Here is an 18,713-nt window from a genome sequence, read left to right on the forward strand (position 1 = left end):
GGTCTCTGGTCTGAAGTCCCCTCCTCTGCCAGCTCCCTTGCCCATTTGTCTTTCACCCATTCCCCTCCCCACACAGAATAAATCTCTGTCCAGTCCCTCACTGTCACCTGCTTATCACTGGCTCCATACTCAAAATATTTTAGTTTGCAGATAAAACCTCACTTAGGAAACTGTGAGAAACAGGCTTGTTTCATTACAGCCTCATCCCCACGTCGAAGCCCTGAGATGAGCTGCATCCAGTAGTGGCCTAGGCTTCCCCGGATCCAGGGGAGAGTCAGGGACCCTCAGCCCTGGAACTCACCTGCATCTCAGGTGATACCAGGGAGGTTCCCTGGCTTGTCCCGTTTCCAATAAGAGTCACAGAGAACAAGACTGATGTCACCTTCTATTTTCTGTCAAAGATCCCAGCCTTGCACCACTTGACACCTAAGGACTGAAGTAGTTTTAAAAAGCTGTTATCCAGTTCTCAGATTGTTCATGAGAGGTTAAAAGCTTTCTGTACTATGCTGTCAGTTCTGGGCTGTTTGTTGTTTTAAATTTATATGAAAATAGTTTCCTTATCTGGAATCTCACTATGTATAGAACTTAGAGGCAATTCTGCACGACACATGCTTTTGCTGGGACCTGGAGCCTACTGGGTTTGCAACTTGGTACCTGACAGCTGTTCTAAGGCTGCTCAATATCAAGTTCTTTCCGAACTGTTAATGAAAGTTTCTTCTATGTGTTCTAGCAATAGTGCTAACTGTTTACATTCATTTTGTCTCATTTTATTCCACTTAAAGGAATTTTAATTTTTCACGGAATATTGTTTTGTACTCTTTGCCACATGATTCAGTAGAGGCATTGTGTGGGCCTGTGGTTAATAATGATGATTTCCTGTGTGCATTACAGCAAGTCCCTCCACAAATCCTGGTTCCACTGGAACATTGTCTGCAGAGGCTACAGGGGACATCTCTGGACCTGCGTGTGTCCCCTGTGGTGACTGAGTGACAGGCTCTAGAACAGACCTGGAACCCAGTGTAGCCCTGGGGCATTGTGACTGGCACAGGTGAAGTCTACAAGATGCTGTGTCTCCTGAGCCTGGCCTGGGTGGATGGGCCTCGTTCTGTCCACTCTATTGTCTCTAGAAGGAGATCTGTTCTTGAACATGAATTTTATGCTCATGGAGGTGAGCAGGCTCAGTGTGTAATTTCAACAATACCTCAATCTAACGTGTTTTGAAGTCAGGGACTCAAGAAGAGCCTCAGACCTTCCTGGCTTATTCATAATTAGAATCAAGATTATGAAAAGATTCCTGACACCATCAGCTACTGGGAAATGCAATAAGTTTTAGAATGAGGTTCCACTGCAGTCCCATCAGGGTGGCTATAAACAAAATTACAGATAATAGCAGATGTTGCTGAGAATGTGGAGAAATTGAAACACTCACTTGTTAGTCATGGAGATGTAAACTGGTGCAGCCTCTTTGGAAAGCAAACATTTTCCTAAAAAGAGTTACTATGTCACTCTGAAATTTCACCCCTACTAGACACCCAAGATAAATGAAGACATATGTATACCAGTATTTACAGTGACATTGCTCATAAAATCAAAAGGCTTAGCACCCAAATCCCCAAATGATAAATAGTTAAACCACCTTAGAATATCCATACTGTGGAGTGTTTTTTGGCAATAAAAAGGAATGAAGTGCTGATACCACTAAATTAAAATTTTATGAAGTACAATTCCAAACAAGTGGACCAATAAACATTTTAATGCATTATTTCCTTAAATTATGGAAAAAACAAAAATTGGATTTTTAGCTCAAAGTTATAATAATACTGGCTATTACCATAATAATTGTTTCTTTGTAGAATAATGGAAATATTCACATTTATATTATGGTCATTGGTTGTACAACACTGTACATACTAAAGAAATTGAAGCTTATAAATGTATGCTATTTGTGATGTGCTTTAAAAGATGTTTTCAGAAAAACAGTAAGAAAGACAGCAAGTCACTGACATGGGAAGGTCGCTGACCCCCTAAACATGTCTGTGATCTGAGAATCAGATCCCCAGATGTGGACACTTCAGGGCTGGTCACAGTCAGGCTCTAGGCTGGGGTTTGTCACAGGCAGTCGTGAGGGTGATCACCGGGGAGCAGGGGCAGGTTTTTGTCTCAGTTCCCCATGAGTCTGGAGCACTGTGTCAACATTCAGACTGCTGTCCCATGTGAAATAGTAATAATCAGCCTCGTCCTCAGCCTGAAGGCCCAAGATGGTCAGGGAGGCCATGTTTCCAGACTTGGAACCAGAGAAGTGATCAGGGATCCCTGAGGGCAAAGAAGTGCTGAGCATCACAGTTTTGGGGGCACCACGAGAAATCTGCTAGTGCCATCTCACACCATACCTTCCAACATTGTTGCTGTTTCCAGAGCAGGACAGAGTGATCACCTGTCTCATAGACCCTGACACCAAAGCTTCCTGTGTCAGTCTGGACTGTACCCAGGACCCTGGAACAGAAGAGGTGGAGACACAGAGAGATGAGTCTGGAGTCAGTGTCCACCACATGCTCTCAAAATGAAAGGGAGAAATCACCGCAGGTGTCCTCCCCACCCAGGCACTTCTGCTTCCAAGGGCCTGTCACCTGGCAGAGAGTGAGAAAGGTGAGCAGGAGAGGGGCCCAGGCCATGGTGGAGATTCCTGCCAGCTCTGATTCTTGAGGGCCCAAAGCTGCCTCAGAGCTTCCCCTGTCTCTTGTACCTACTTCCCCACTGTGGGGACTGAGAGGGCTTTTCATGCAAATCATTCCCTTCCCTTCAAATGGCCTCCCAATCCCTGGGCACGGAAGCTTCTGTGCATGAGGCTGGCAGGGCCTGGCCTGAGCCTCCCCAGGGCTGGCGCTGAGATTAAGCAGCCAGTCTGTCCCCCGGGACAGTGAGCACCAGGCCCCCAGCAGAGAGCAGGTGGCTGGTTTCCAGTCGGGCAGCCCCATAGCGCCCCCTGCTGTCCCAGGTATGGATTAGCTCAGGTCTGGGATGCCAAAGAGAGGACCCTGAGGAGAGCACTGGGCTCCCCACCTCTTGTCTGCTGCCCTCCTCAGGCAGAGGGACCTGTTCACTGGCTGGTGCCTCCTCCACAGGACAGCTGCTGACCTTGGCTAAGCCCTGACTTCAGTGATGGGGCCTCCTCGGTAGTTTACTCTGTGGCCATTTCTTCCACTGTGGATTTGTTGTGGGGTCAGCTCACCAGAACCACAAAGGACAGCGAGAGCCCAGCCAAGACCTGTTAGTTGAAAGGCCTAGGATGCTGGCTTTGCTTTCCCTCTGCCCATGCTGCGCCATGACAGGGTGGTTGCCTTTTCATGTTCAGTTGTGAGACTTTCTATTATAGGTGAGATATTAGAGCCTTCTCAGATATGTGATCAGCATGTGTTTCTTCTGTTGGTGTTTGACTTTCTATCTCTTTGATCATGTCCATTGACAAACACTTAAAAATTTTCATCAAGGCTCAGCGCTTGTAGCAAAGTGGTTACCGCACCAGCTATATGCATCAAGGGTGGCGGGTTTGAACCTGCCTGGGCCAGCTAAGCAACAATGACAACTGCAACAAATAAATAGCCAGGCATTGTGGTGGCCACTTGTGGTCCCAGCCTCTTGGAAGGCTAAGGCAACAGAATTGCTTAAGCCCGTTGCTATGAGCTGTGATGCCATGTCACTCTATGGAGGGTGACATAGTGAAACACTGTCAAAAAAAAAAATCATCAAATCAAATTCAAAAGTTTTGTAGGTTATACTTTTGGTGTCATATCTCATAACCCATTCCAATATCCATATTTATTAAGCTTTTATAGTTTTATGTTTGTTCAAAGTGTTTTATACTTACAACTATTGCATTTAGATCTTTACTACACTTTGAGTTTGTTTTTGAATGTTTTCTAAGGTGGAAGGCCATAGTTATTATTTTTCATGTATATATCCAGTTCTTTCAGCAGAATTTCCAGAGAAGCTGGAGAACCTATTATTTCATCCTGTATGTTCAATTGTCTAGAGATGTATAATTTCTGAGCTCTCAATAATACCCTAATTAATTACACAGCTATCCTTATGCCTGTACTGCACCATTTTGATTAATGTAGGGTTATACTAAATTTTGAAATTCTGAAGTGCAATTTTGTTCTTCTTCTATAAGACAATGGTAACTGGGATCCTTGCTATTCCATGTCAATTTTAGGTCACTTTCTGTTTATCTGTGGAGCAGCAACCACAACAGCACATGGAGCTTGTAGAGACGCTGGTGAGTCTGTGGTTGCCTTTGGTGCACAGTCAGCCCTCCACGTCCAGGTCTTCACATCTATGGATCCAACCAGCCACAGTCAGAAAGAGTTTGAAGAAACAGTGAAGATGCACAACAATGCACAATACTACACATGAAATACAGCATACCTGTGACCATAGATTCTACACTGGGTAAGGTATTATAGTCTGGAGATGACTTTTTTTTTTGAGACAGTCTCACTTTATAGCCCTAGGTAGAGTGCTGCAGCATCACAGCTCACAGCAACCTCAAACTCATGGTCTTAAGCAATTCTCTTGCCTCAGTCTCCATAGTAGCTGGGACTACAGGTGCCCGCCACACAGTTGGCTATTTCTTTGTTGTTGTTGTTGTTGTTGTTGCAGTTGTCATTGTTGTTCAGCTGGCCAAGGCTGGGTACGAACCCATCAGTCTTGGTGTATGTGGCCGGTGCACTACCCACTGAGCTATGGGTGCCACCCGTCTGGAGATGATTTTAAGCATATGAAAGAATGTGCTTAGGTTATAGGTAAATACTCTCCCTTGAGCACTTGTGGATTTTGCTATTTACATGTAGTCCTGGAAACAAGGTCCCATGGATACAGGGGAACAACTTAACAATAATAAGATATATAACCCATGAATTCCATTTGTTTAAGTGATCTTTAATTTCTTTAACAGATATTTTTCAAGGAGCATGACTTCATCTTCCTTCCTTAAAATTATTTTTAAGGATTATATAATGGTATCATAACAGAAATGTTTTCTTAATCCTTCATTTGAATTATTTTTTGTTAATATGTAGAAATACAAGTCAATTCTGCATGTTTGTTCATTAACCTGAGAGTTCCCTGAATTCATTTAACTCTAATTTTAAATGAATTTTGCAGGAATATGTAACTGTCATCTTTGGATGGAAATGTTTTTATGTCTTTCTTTCCACCATGAGTCACTTTTATTTGATATTCTTGCCTAATTTTTCTGGATATGACTTTCAATACCATGTTCAATCAAAATGGTAAAAAAAAATATTTTTATCTTTCTACTGAATATCAGTGGGAAACCGTTTCAGTCATTCACCACTGAGTATAATTTTAGCTGCCTGAGTTCCAACTAAAGTTTTTGTTTGTTTGTTTGTTTGTTTATATAATATTGTGGAATTATAATGTTGTGTAAGTTACTTTCTGTCCCTAGTCTATCAAGGGGGGGTATCATAAAAAGGGTGTTTATTATTGTCAGTTTCTTTTCTCCATCCACTCGTATGATCTATTCCCCAAGTCATCATTCCATGGATGTGTATTATGATGTCGGATGTTCTTGTATTGAACCAGCCTTGTATTCCTGGTCACATTCTGCTTGTTTATAGCACACGATCCTTTTAATACGTTGCTGGATTCAGTTTGCTACTATTTTCTTGAGGTTTTGCATCTTCATTCATAAGGGATATTGGCTTTGGAATTATTTTTCTTGCAGTATCTTGGTCTCCCCTTTGTATCAGGGTAATGCTGGATTAATGGAATCAGTTAGGATATATCATCATCTTCACTGTATCCTGGAAGAGATTGAGAAGGATTGGATGTTGCTCTTTAACTGTGTCATAGAGTTCACCAGGAAAGCTGTCTGGTCTTAGGCTTTCCCCTGTTGGGATATAATGTATTAACAACTAATTCCATTTAACGTATCTGTTTACATCTTTCTAGATGTTTTATTTTACATTGAATCAGGTATGGTAGCTTCAGTATGTGTAGGAATTTGTCTATTGCCTGTAGTTTAACTAGATTGTTGCTGTAAAATTGTCTGTTTTTATTTCTTAAAGGTGAAAAGTTAGATTGTTAATTTCAGATCCTTATTGTTTCTAATGTTGGCATTTATAGGTATAAGATTTATTCTGAGCACTGGTTTCACTGCCCTCCATAACTGTGTGAACGCTCTGTCCACTGCTCCTAGGAAACTTAGCCTTACATCTTTAATGTCCCCAGGGGAAGTCAGGATGCTCCTCATGTGCCCGAGAATTAAAGGGGTGTCAGTGCTGGGAGGAGCTGGTGAATGACACTGAGGGGGTAAGAGCGCGGAGATTTCAGGTCCCTTGGGGAAGCAGAAAAGGTGACATGGGGAGGATACCAGGAGAGGGAGGGGTGATCTTGGCAGAGGAGAAGCCATCACGGGGTCTGCATAGAGAGCCCTGCCCTCCTGGGGAGGCCTAAGGAACTTGCAGAAGGTGGTGGGATGAATGGATGAGGGTGGGAGGCAGCTGGATAGACTCAGAGAATCTGTGGGAAGACTGACCTGGTCAAAGGCAGTCCAGTCTCAGCTCAGTGTTGTCCAGTGGCAGCTCTGTGGGCTCACATGCTTTTTATCTGTAATCTGTCTGGTCTCTTCTCTGGGCACCCTACAACTCCCTTTACATGAAAAGGTCCATGTCCTCATCTTCCCTCCTCAGTGCTCTGGTGACTCTGGGCAGGGACATGAATTGTGCTGACTGACTTTGCTGCTACTGCTGCTGCTGTTCCTCAGGTCACCACAGTAAGAGCAGGTAGCCTCTCAGGAGTTCCACACAGGCTGGGGGTGGGGGGAAGAGTGGTCAGCCCATTGGTGGTGGGGGCAGGAACTTGCCTCTGAGCTGTGCTCACATAGTTCACAGGGCCTTCTGTGGAGTGTGGATGACAAATAAATGCTCATGGAGCCATTTGGGGATGCCCAGCACAGCCTGCTGAATTCCATAGTGTTGACAGGGCACATGAGTCTGTCCTGTCCTTCTTAATTCCTGATACTTGGAGTAATTTCATGCAAATATCAACCTATTCCTTTCCTTTCCATACCTTGGTTGGAAAGGATCCATTGTGTGGAGAAGGAAGAGAAACTCTGAGTCATCCCCATGGGCTAAGGGATGTCCATGCACCAGGTACCTTAATGGGGCTGGAGCAGTCTCACCTGCAGGAGAGTCATCACACCCAGTCCCGCAAGGGGACGCTCAGCCATTGCACTAGAGGGGACACATTGGTGTTCTCTCTCTCCCTCAATCTCTCTTTCTCTCAGTCAGACCAGCCATGCCCCCTGCTGGCCACAGAATCACATCCCTCTTCTATACATTACACAGCTGACTGTCCTAGCAGGTTCACCTGCCTTTGATGACTTTTTTCAACTGGAGGAAGAAGTGTGGTATTGTAGGATTGTTTGCCCCCAGGTGCCATCATGAAGAGTCTCTTGGGACTGCAGGAAACCACATTTGTTCTTCTGAATCCCCCACCCCTGCACTTTCCACTTCCTGCAGGGACTCCAGTGACCCCACTGTGGTAGGCCTTGGTTTCAGCTCTCACTTAGGCTTTCCAGACACTCTGCTCACACTATTATAATGTACCTCTTTATTAACTTCATGTCAATTTACCTTATTGCAGTATGCTGGCATTTTCTGCAGGATCCCTAATTAATACTCTCAGCCATATTTGTGTCATATACAGACTAAGTTTTGAAAATTAACTAACCGTACTCGGAAACAGTCAAAACTCTTCTTTCCTTGGAAGGATTCTGTGTCCTAAGCAAGGAATAACTGTTCTCATAGAGATGACTCAGAGTGTCCTGTTAGTGATGGTGCAGACATCCTATAAGAGGAGTGGGGGCTCCCTGGAAAGGCCACAGACTCTCACTGTGGACCCTAAATGGCTGGAGATTTCACCACTGATGCTGGTTGTTGCCCTAAGCAGTGAGGCCTGTTGACTTTATGGGATGATCCTCAGGTTCTGATCTAGAGGTAAGATAGAAATGAATAATTTTTCTTCTTTCTAGAGGAAAGAAGGCTCTAAGATAGAGACCTTCTGAGCAAACTTGGCTGCACAGGTGATAATTCAGTGTTATCATGAGGGCTCTATTTTTGCTTTTTGCATTTCTCAAAATTCAGAATAATGAATGGAAAATTGAAGGTACAGCCTTTATGTGCCTGATGGTCCTTCCAATTAGAGTGTGTGTGTGTGTGTGTGTGTGTGTATGTATATATATTATTTATTTCAAAGTTTAAAAATTGTGATAGGACGGGGCCCTGAGCAGAAGAAGGTTTTTGTCTCACCTCTCCATTTGCTTGTGTCACTGTGAGAAGCATTGTTGTACCATATGGCACAGTAATAGTCAGCCTCGTCCTCAGCCTGCAGCCTAGAGATGTGCAGGATCCCTGAATTGGCCGAGGGGTCTTTGGATCCAGAGAAGTGGCTGGGGACCCCAGAGCCCTGGTGCTTATCTGAGTCTGACTTGAATCTCAGGAGATACCGGGGAAGGCTCCCTGGATTTTGTTGGTGCCAGTATATCCTGTAGCTACCAACATTGATGCCACTTCTCAGGGTGCAGGTTAATCTGGCGGATGATCCAGGAGATGTAGAAAGGGAGGGCAGCTGAGTCAGCACAGGCTGGGAGAGGGAACCTGGAAAAACAAATGCTCAGTGGTGCTGGTGTAGGGACCAGGGTAATGTTTTTCAGAGATCTTTGCAAGAAGATCCGGAATTAGGGTAGGGGCTCTTTCTGGCCTCTGAGGCCTGTCCCTACCTGAGCAGTGAGACAGGACCAGGAGAAGGACAGGAGCCCAGGCCATAGTGGACACAGCCATGGTCGCCACAGTGGGGCTGGGCTACTCCAGGCCCCCTTTTCTCCCCATCCTCTGCACAGAAGGGGCTGCTCATGCAAACGTGTTTCCATGCACCGACTGCCCAGCCCCTCCATGACCCTGGGATGGGACTTAGCTCTCCCTGCAGACTGAGGAAGGGTGGATTGGCTTTGCCCCTTGGGAGAGCCCTGGAAGGAGGCATCTGCTGAGACCATACAAAGGTCGCTGCTCAGGGGACTGTGCCAGGCCAGAGAGGACACAGCTGCTTAGTCCCCATCTCTGAACATAGGGCCCAGGCCAAAGGCCCAGGCTCCTTGGAGTGACTGGTCCTCCCTGATCAGGTGTGTAGGGACCACAGGGAAGTCCCCCAGTGCCCCATGCTTGTCTCTGCTACTTCTCAAGTCACTGTCTTTTTATAAGGCACAGTCTGTCAATTCTGACACTTTGTGTGTAATTAATGTCATTCTCACTGGCAAAAGGAATCCTGGACTATGAGAGGTGAAAAACTGTATATAAATGACAACTTAATTTGTTAGCCTCCTCGGAAGATGCTACAAATATAAAATTCCTTCCTTGGTATGTTATTTAATATATACATATATATGTACTTTTTCAGGACCATGGTTCTTATAGGAAATATATTCCATCTCAACTGATATGAGTGCACTGGTGTTTTGATTTTCAGATTTGTGCTGTGGTAATTGCTGTGCTGATTGACACAGCAAAGAGAAGCACAGTGGACCCTGATGTTTGCACCCAGGGGGCTCACATGGTGCCATGTTGCACTCAAATAAAGTCCGGCTTTTGCTCCATCCTCAGACACACTTTCCTCAGCATCCTCCAACTGCCCCACCCATTCAGAATCAACACCCCTATAGATTCAGAGCCCATGAACCCATCATTATTTTCCTCACCAGTTTTCTCAGGAGGTTCTTTGAGGAATTTGGCATTGAACAGTGGAATATATGACATTCAGGAACCATGCAGTGAATTTTGAGCCTGATATTTAATATTTTGATTACAATGAGTATTACACAAGTTTTTAGTTCAACAGAATATTAAGTGACATTCACCCCAGCTCATGTCAGCTGACTTCTGTCCCCTGAACCTGCTCCTCCATCCACTTGCTCCCTATGGTGTTTTTTTACTTGATACCTGGAGGGCAGTCAGGTCCTTCTACACTGTCTGTGCAGGAGTCCAGGGGGTCCAGTCCATCCTACTGGTCACCTTCCCCAGGACTCAAGTCAAGGTTTATCTTCTGTTGTCTAGCCTGTGAGGTCAAAGCTGTTATTGAAAAGTTCTTTGAATCAACTCAAATCTTGCACTAAAATTTCCACAAAGAAGAAATTGTCATCTTGGACTCAGACTTGTGCCTCTTCCTGGGATTGTGATTTAGGTGAACTCACCTGCACATTTGTCAGATGGGCTGAGTTTGGTGCCAGGCAGTGCTTTGATTTCCATGGAAACAGAAATGAGAAAGCAGAGAAATAGCAAGAACCCCATGTCGTGTTCCCCTGCATCTCCAATTCCTGTGGGGAAACCCCACAGAGAACAGACACGGCGCCCACTAACACTGTGGGCCTGTGGACCCTGCTCCGGGTAGCTGAGAGCCCTTCGTGCTATGTTCCACACTGTCTGCACAGCTCCCTCCTTCTGTCCTCTGCCTGCTCTGCCCCCGGTGCTGAGTGCAGCTCCCGGTCACTGCTCACCTGGGCCCTGCACAACCCCTCTGTGTGACTTGTTCACCATTTTGTCCTCACATTATGTTCATCCCTTTATAAAAGAGAGGGACACTTCAAACCCACATATGAAGAGTCTGGTGAATGCCCCTATCTGTTTACAAATATACCACATGTTCTTCCCCATGAAGAAACTGCAACACATTTAGCTTTTCCCTCCCTCCTTCCTTCCCAGACTCTGGCCTCACCTCCCCCTCCTGTGCCTGGACAAAAGCATGTGATGTTCCCATGGAAACATGGCTCCTAACCCTGGACCCCTGCCCTTTCCTCACTGCTGCTTCTCCTGCATATCCTGTTCCACTGACCCACGGGGATGTTTATTTCATTGTGCATAATGTACAAGGAAACCTATGCAGGTAAAACTTCATGGCCCTCTGTGGACAGCTCCCCAAGTACAGTCTGATGATAAAGACACTAATGGAGACGCAGAATTGTGATCCCTGTTGTCAACACGTGTTTCCCTCTTGGCTCGGCCTCCCCAGAGCATGCTGTATATTGTGCTGTTCATTTTTCCTAAACATTTCACCTTTCCCAGAATGATGACAGAGCATCCGAGGAGCAGAGATGAAGAGTCACCTGGGCATCTGGCCAGGTTTCAGGATGACTGGAGGGTCTGTGGCATTTGAATTCAAGGCTGTCTTTAATGAGGGTCATCAGAGGAACATGATGCACAGAGACCCAAGGGCTCTTCCTCACAGTCATTCCATTTGAAACCGTGATGAAGGAGAGTTTAGTCTCCTCCTGGATAAATGGTTTAAACACAGCCTTCCTGTGTTCAAGAGATAATCAAAAATGTCAACTGGAATCGATGGCCCAGTCCAAATCCCAATATTGTGCAATGTTCAGATAAAATTTCCTGGTGTTCACGGATCCCTGTAAGACCCTTGACTGTGGGGTCCTCACAGAGGGAGGATAGGGGATTTATTGTAACACAGAGCTGCTCTCTGTCACTGTACACACCACACTGACATGGGGACTTTCTGTAACACCCTGGCCTCCTCTGAGTGTCCTACAGATGGTGGGGCCTGAACGTGGCCCTGACAACCCCACAGGAACTCTTCTGTCATCCTACCCACCCTCATTTATCCTGGTGGAACTTCCCAGGCCTAGGCCATTTATGACAGTAACTCAGAGCAGCTGTCACCTCCTGTGCTGAACGTCACCGTGTTCCCTGATGACAGCGAGTGTTTCCTGCACAGGAGCAACACCCCCCTGTGGATGCTCTGTGGGCCCCTCCCAAGGCTTAAGGAGCACAGTCCAATAACCCAGAATCTGCTTAAGAAAGAAGTGTGCCCATTGCTGGGCTCCCCATGAGTGTGTCCGTGGGGGCCTGTGTGTTTGTGTCTATGTATGTCTGTGTGTCTGTACCACCGTGTGCACACACAGTCCCCTACTCTGAGGTCACAGCCTCTGGTTCTGACCTGTGTTTGGGTGGCACAGCTGCAAAGCTTCGTCTAAGGTATTTGGTTCAGGCTGTGTCCGCCCACTGTTTATGGGCTGGATGTGTGGTCACTTGTTACCTTATGGATTGAAGCATAACAGTCTTTCTTTGTCTTATCCCAATTCAACACCTATTATCATTTTATGACATTTCCTATTGGCCCTGTTGTGCAGACATAAGCTGAACAACACGTGCCAGAGTTCACTGAGATTCTGAGATGTGCACACATTTTCATCAAATTTGGGAAATCTTTATCATTTTTATTTTTTTTTAGAGTTGGGGATTCATTGAGGGTACAATAAGCCAGGTTACACTGATTGCAATTGTTAGGTAAAGTCCCTCTTGCAATCATGTCTTGCCCCCATAAAGTGTGACACACACCAAGACCCCACCCCCTACCTCCGTCCCTCTTTCTGCTTCCCCCCCATAACCTTAATTGTCATTAATTGTCCTCATATCAAAATTGAGTACATAGGATTCATGCTTCTCCATTCTTGTGATGCTTTACTAAGAATAATGTCTTCCACTTCCATCCAGGTTAATACGAAGGATGTAAAGTCTCCATTTTTTTAATGGCTGAATAGTATTCCATGGTATACATATACCACAGCTTGTTAATCCATTCCTGGGTTGGTGGGCATTTAGGCTGTTTCCACATTTTGGCGATTGTAAATTGAGCTGCAATAAACAGTCTAGTACAAGTGTCCTTATCATAAAAGGATTTTTTTCCTTCTGGGTAGATGCCCAGTAATGGGATTGCAGGATCAAATGGGAGGTCTAGGTTGAGTGCTTTGAGGTTTCGCCATACTTCCTTCCAGAAAGGTTGTACTAGTTTGCAGTCCCACCAGCAGTGTAAAAGTGTTCCCTTCTCTCCACATCCACGCCAGCATCTGCAGTTTTGAGATTTTGTGATGTGGGCCATTCCCACTGGGGTTAGATGATATCTCAGGGTTGGTTTGATTTGCATTTCTCTAATATATAGAGATGATGAACATTTTTTCATGTGTTTGTTAGCCATTCGCCTGTCATCTTTAGAGAAAGTTCTATTCATGTCTCTTGCCCATTGATATAAGGGATTGTTGGCTTTTTTCATGTGGATTAATTGAGTTCTCTATAGATCCTAGTTATCAAGCTTTTGTCTGATTGAAAATATGCAAATATCCTTTTCCATTGTGTAGGTTGTCTCTTTGCTTTGGTTATTGTCTCCTTAGCTGTACAGAAGCTTTTCAGTTTAATGAAGTCCCATTTGTTTATTTTTGTTGTTGTTGCAATTGCCATGGCAGTCTTCTTCATGAAGTCTTTCCCCAGGCCAACATCTTCCAGTGTTTTTCCTATGCTTTCTTGGAGGATTTTTATTGTTTCATGCCTTAAATTTAAGTCCTTTATCCATCTTGAATCAATTTTTGTGAGTGGGGAAAGGTGTGAGTCCAGTTTCAGTCTTTACATGTAGACATCCAGTTCTCCCAACACCATTTATTGAATAGGGAGTCTTTCCCCCAAGGTATGTTCTTGTTTGGTTTATCGAAGATTATGTGGTTGTAAGATGTTAGCTTCATGTCTTGGTTTTCAATTCGATTCCAAGTGTCTATGTCTCTGTTTTTGTGCCAGTACCATGCTGTCTTGAGCACTATGGCTTTGTAGTACAGCCTAAAATCTGGTATGCAGATGCTCCCAGCTTTATTTTTATTACTAAGAATTGCCTTAGCTATATGGGTTTTTTTCCAGTTCCATACAAAACGCAGAATCATTTTTTCCAAATCTTGAAAGTACAATGTTAGTATTTCGATAGGAATGGCATTGAATAGGTAGATTGCTTTGTGAAGTATAGACATTTTTACAATTTTGATTATTCCTGTCCATGAGCATGGTATGTTCTTCCATTTGTTAATATCCTCTGCTATTTCCTTTCTGAGGATTTCATAGTTTTCTTTATAGAGGTCCTTCACCTCCTTCGTTAGGTATGTTCCTAGGTATTTCATTTTCTTTGAAACTATGGTGAAGGCAGTTGTGTTCTTAATTAGCTTCTCATCTTGACTGTTATTGGTGTATACAAAGGCTACTGACTTGTAGACATTGATTTTATATCCTGAAACATTACTGTATTTTTTGAAGACTTCTAGGAGTCTTGTGGTTGAGTCTTTGGGGTTCTCTAAGTATAAGATCATGTCGTCAGCAAAGAGGGAGAGTTTGACCTCCTCTGCTCCCATTTGGATTCCCTTTATTTCCTTGTCTTGCCTAATTGCCTAATTGTATTGGGTAGAACTTCCAGCACTACGTTGAATAGTAAAGGTGACAGAGGACAACCTTGTCTGCTTCCAGTTCTAAGAGGAAAAGCTTTCAGTTTTACTCCAATCAGTAAACTATTGGCTGTGGGTTTGTCATAGAGAGCTTCAATCAGTTTTAGAAATGTGTCACCTATGCCTATGCTCTTCAGTGTTCTAATTAGAAAAGGATGCTGGATTTTATCAAATGCTTTTTCTGCATCTATTGAGAGGATCATATGATCTTTATTTTTGCCTCTGTTAATATGGTGGATAACGTTTATGGACTTGCATACGTTAAACCAGCCTTGCATCCCTGGGATGACACCTACTTGATCATGATGAATGACTCTTTTGATGATAAGCTGTAATCTATTGGCTAGGATTTTGTTGAGAATTTTTGCATCTATATTCATGAGTGAGATTGGTCTGAAATTCTCCTTTTTGTTTGGGTCTTTTCCTGGTTTTGATATCAGGTTGATGTGTGCTTCACAGAATGTGTTGGGGAAGATTCCTTCTTCCTCAGTTTTTTGGAATAATTTCTGCAGTACAGGAATAAGCTCTTCCTTGAAGGTTTGATAGAATTCTGGAGTGAAGCCATCTGGAGCAGGGCATTTTTTGTTTGGAAGATTTTTTATTGTTTTTTTGATCTCAGTGCTTGAAATTGGTCTGTTCAGGAGCTCTATTTCTTCCTGGCTAAGTATAGGGAGAGGGTGTGATTCCAAGTATTGATCCATTTCCTTCGCATTGTCAAATTTCTGGGCATAGAGTTTCTGGTAGTATTCAGAGATGATCTCTTGTATCTCTGTGGGATCAGTTGTTATTTATTCTTTATCATTTCTGATTGAGGTTACTAGAGATTTTACTTTTCTATTCCTCGTTAGTCTGGCCAATAGTTTATCTATTTTATTTATTTTTTAAAAAAACCAACTTCTTGTTTCATTAATTTTCTGAATGATTCTTTTGTTTTCAATTTCATTGATCTCTGATTTGATTTTGGATTTTTTTTTCTTCTACTGAGTTTAGGCTTAGATTTTTCTTCTTTTTCCAATTCCATAATATCTCTTGTGAGATTGTTGATGTGCTCTCTTTCTGTTTTTTGAATTTAGGCATCTAAAGTGATGAATTTTCCTCTCAAAACTGCTTTTGCAGTATCCCACAGGTTTTGGTAGCTTGTGTCTTCATTGTTGTTATGCTCAAGGAAGTTAATGATTTCCTGTTTTATTTCTTCCTGCACCCATCTGTTATTCAACGGAAGATTGTTTAATTTCCATGCCTTTGGGTGGGGTTGACCGTTTTTGTTAGAGTTGAGTTCCACCTTTAGTGCCTTAGGGTCTGAGAAGATACAAGGTAAAACTTCAATTCTTTTCATTCTGTTGTTATTTGTTTTGTGTCCCAGGATATGATCAGTTTTGGAGAATGTTCCATGGGGTGATGAGAAGAATGTATATTCTTTATCTTTGGGGTGGAGTGTTCTATATGCGTCTATCAAGCATAGTTGCTCTAGGGTCTCATTTAAATCTCTTATATCTCTGTTTAATTTCTTTTTAGAGGATCTGTCCAGCTCTGTGAGAGGGGAGTTAAAGTCCCCTGTTATGATGGTATTATCAGTTATCATATTGCTCAAACTGAGTAAGGTCTGTTTCAAGAATCTGGGAGCATTTAAATTGGGTGCATAAATATTTAGAATTGAAATGTCTTCTTGTTGTATTTTTCCCTTGACCAATATAAAGTGACCATCTTTGTCTTTTTTGACTTCAGTTGCTTTGAATCCACATGTATCTGAAAAAAAGATTGCAACTCCTCTTTTTTTCTGAAGTCCATTTGCCTGAAAAATTGTCTTCCAACCCTTGACTCGGAGACTTAATTTGTCTTTTGAAGCCAGGTGTTTCTTGCAGACAGCAAATGGATGGCTTGTGTTTTTTAATCCAGTCAGTCAATCTCTGTCTCTTCAGTGGGGAATTCAAGCCATTAACATTTATTGAGATAATTTATAAGTGTGGTAGTATTCTATTCATCTTATATGGTGAGAGTCCATTGCTTAGTTTCATCTCTTGCATCAGTGTGGAGGTTAGGTTCTGTCCTTTAATTTCTGAGTTCTTACTTTGCTGCTGATCCATTGTGGTGGTCAGTGTGCAGAACAGGTTGAAGTATTACCTGTAGAGCTGGTCTTGTTGTGGCTAATTTCCTCAATGTTTGTATATCCGTAAATGATTTGATTTCTCCGTCAATTTTGAAGCTTAGCTTAGCAGGGTACAGAATTCTGGGCTGGAAATTGTTCTGTTTAAGTAGATTAAAGGTAGATGACCATTGTCTTCTTGCTCGGAAAGTTTCATTAGAGAAGTCTGCGGTCACTCTGATGGATTTGCCCCTGTAGGTCAATTGGTGCTTACTCCTGGCAGCTTGCAGAATCTTTTCTTTTGTCTTGACTTTGGACAGGTTCATCACAATGTGTCTTGGAGACACTTGGTTAGAGTTGAGGCGACCTGGGGTCCGATATCCCTCTGAAAGCAGTGTGTCAGAATCTTTGGTGATATTTGGGAAATTTTCTTTTATAATATTCTCTAGTATGGCTTCCATTCCTCTGGGGCATTCTTCTTCCCCTTCTGGAATTCCTATAACTCGTATGTTGGAACGCTTTATAAAGTCCCATAATTCCACAATGAACGTTCTGCTTTCTCTCTCTTCTTTTCTGCCTCTTTTACTATCTGAGTTATCTCAAGAACTTTGTCTTCTACTTCTGAAATTCTTTCTTCTTCATGGTCTAACCTATTGCTGATACTTTCCATTGCATCTTTAAGTTCCCTAATTAACTGTTTCAGTTCCTTCAGCTCTGCTATATCCTTTTTATATTCTTCATATGGTTCATCTCTTATTCGATTCTGGTTTTTGGATTTCCTTTTGGTTATTTTTCACTTTATTACAGTTTCCTTCATTGTTTCCATCATTTCTTTCATTGTTTTCAACATGTGTATTGTAAATTCCCTTTCTGTCATTCCTAACATTTCTTTATGGGTGGAATCATCTGCAGTAGCTACCTCATGGTCCCTTGGTGGGGTTGTTCTGGACTGGTTCTTCATGTTGCCTGTAGTTTTCTGCTGATTCTTCCTCATGAGTGATTTCTTTTATCTGTTTCCTTGCCCTAATTTTCCTTTTACTTCCTCTTGCTCTTTAAGTTCTCGTGCCTGTGGACTAAGGGTTACAGGACCAGAATTGTGAGAAGGTTGAAGAGCAAGAAAGGGATGAAATAAAGGAGGAAGGAGTGAAAAGAAAAATAGAGAAAGGAGAGGGGGTGGGTAAAAGGAATATTGACGAAAAGAAGAGAGGCACAGAAAGAGGGAGACAGAGCAATATAGGTGTACAGTAGGGTACTTTGACACAACCTTAAAAATACCCCACCTTCTTGGGGTGCCCAGTTGGGTGGTTCTCTTGAGGTCAGCAGCTCTTTGCTAACCTGATCAGACACAGTACCCCACCTCCACCAAGTAGAGAGGAAAGACAAAAATGCTATAAATCAAAGCAAAACAAGCAAACAGAAAACCTTAGTGGATGAAATTGGGTGAAAAACCAAATAATAGCAGTAGAAACACTAGCAAAAATGAAGTTCTAGTTATTGAAAAAGGCAGCAATGGGAAATTATAATTAAACTAGAAAAATTGAGAAAGAAAAAGGATCTGTATGGAAAAGGTTGAAATTAAAAAAGAAAACAACATCAACAACATCAAAATAAAAAAAAAAGCAGTATGTATATGTTATTGAATATTGTCTGAGCAACATGTGGTCTTCTGGGGTATGAGATGTTAATCACAGTTCTGATACTACTGGAGGCTGCTAATTTCTCAAGCCCCAGCAGGTAGACACCCTAAATCTCTCTTCAGCCCACTTAAACAGCACTTTGAACTTGAAAATTGCTGAGCAGAAGCTTTCCCAGGAAAGTGCTTGTCGTTGGAATCACTGCTAAAGTGGCTATCCACTTACCCAGTGTGCCAAAACCGGTCTCACTCGGCCCCTGAGCGTTAGGGCTGCAAGGAGGCTCAGACCCCACCCTTAGGCTACTTGGTCGCTGGGTTTCCAGCTCCCACCCGATTCTAGCACTGCTACCCTGAGGGCGGAGCTTGCTGGGGCAGATCGCTCACAATGGCTCCCTGTGACCCACAGCCAAACACTATTAGCTCCGTCTGGCTCAGCGGCTCATACTGGGGCCCTACACAATGGCCAAAGTTCTCCGCACTCCCACTCAGGCTCTCCCCAAGGCAGTTCAACTGAGTGCCAAGTCCAAAGACACCAAAACAGTTCACAGGTAAGGCCTTTCTGGTTTGCAGTCTCACTGCTACTGAACTTACAGTTGCGGGCGGGTTTAGATGGATTGAACACATGTGACCACTTGCCATTTTTCCACTGTTTTAGTCTT

The 18,713-nt window shown here is 43.3% G+C and overlaps 1 gene segment (V, D, J or C); it reads right to left on the minus strand.

Annotated features, from left to right (window-relative positions):
- Positions 1-2,131: 2,131 nt before the first annotated feature.
- Positions 2,132-8,849, minus strand: LOC128579066 (immunoglobulin lambda variable 5-39-like). The segment is given in 3 exon segments: positions 2,132-2,313; positions 8,334-8,681; positions 8,804-8,849. Coding segments are annotated over 3 exon segments (576 nt in total).
- Between the last annotated feature and the right edge of the window lie 9,864 nt (positions 8,850-18,713).

The sequence above is a fragment of the Nycticebus coucang genome, chromosome Y (genome assembly GCF_027406575.1).
Source record: "Nycticebus coucang isolate mNycCou1 chromosome Y, mNycCou1.pri, whole genome shotgun sequence".
Taxonomy (NCBI): domain Eukaryota; kingdom Metazoa; phylum Chordata; class Mammalia; order Primates; family Lorisidae; genus Nycticebus; species Nycticebus coucang.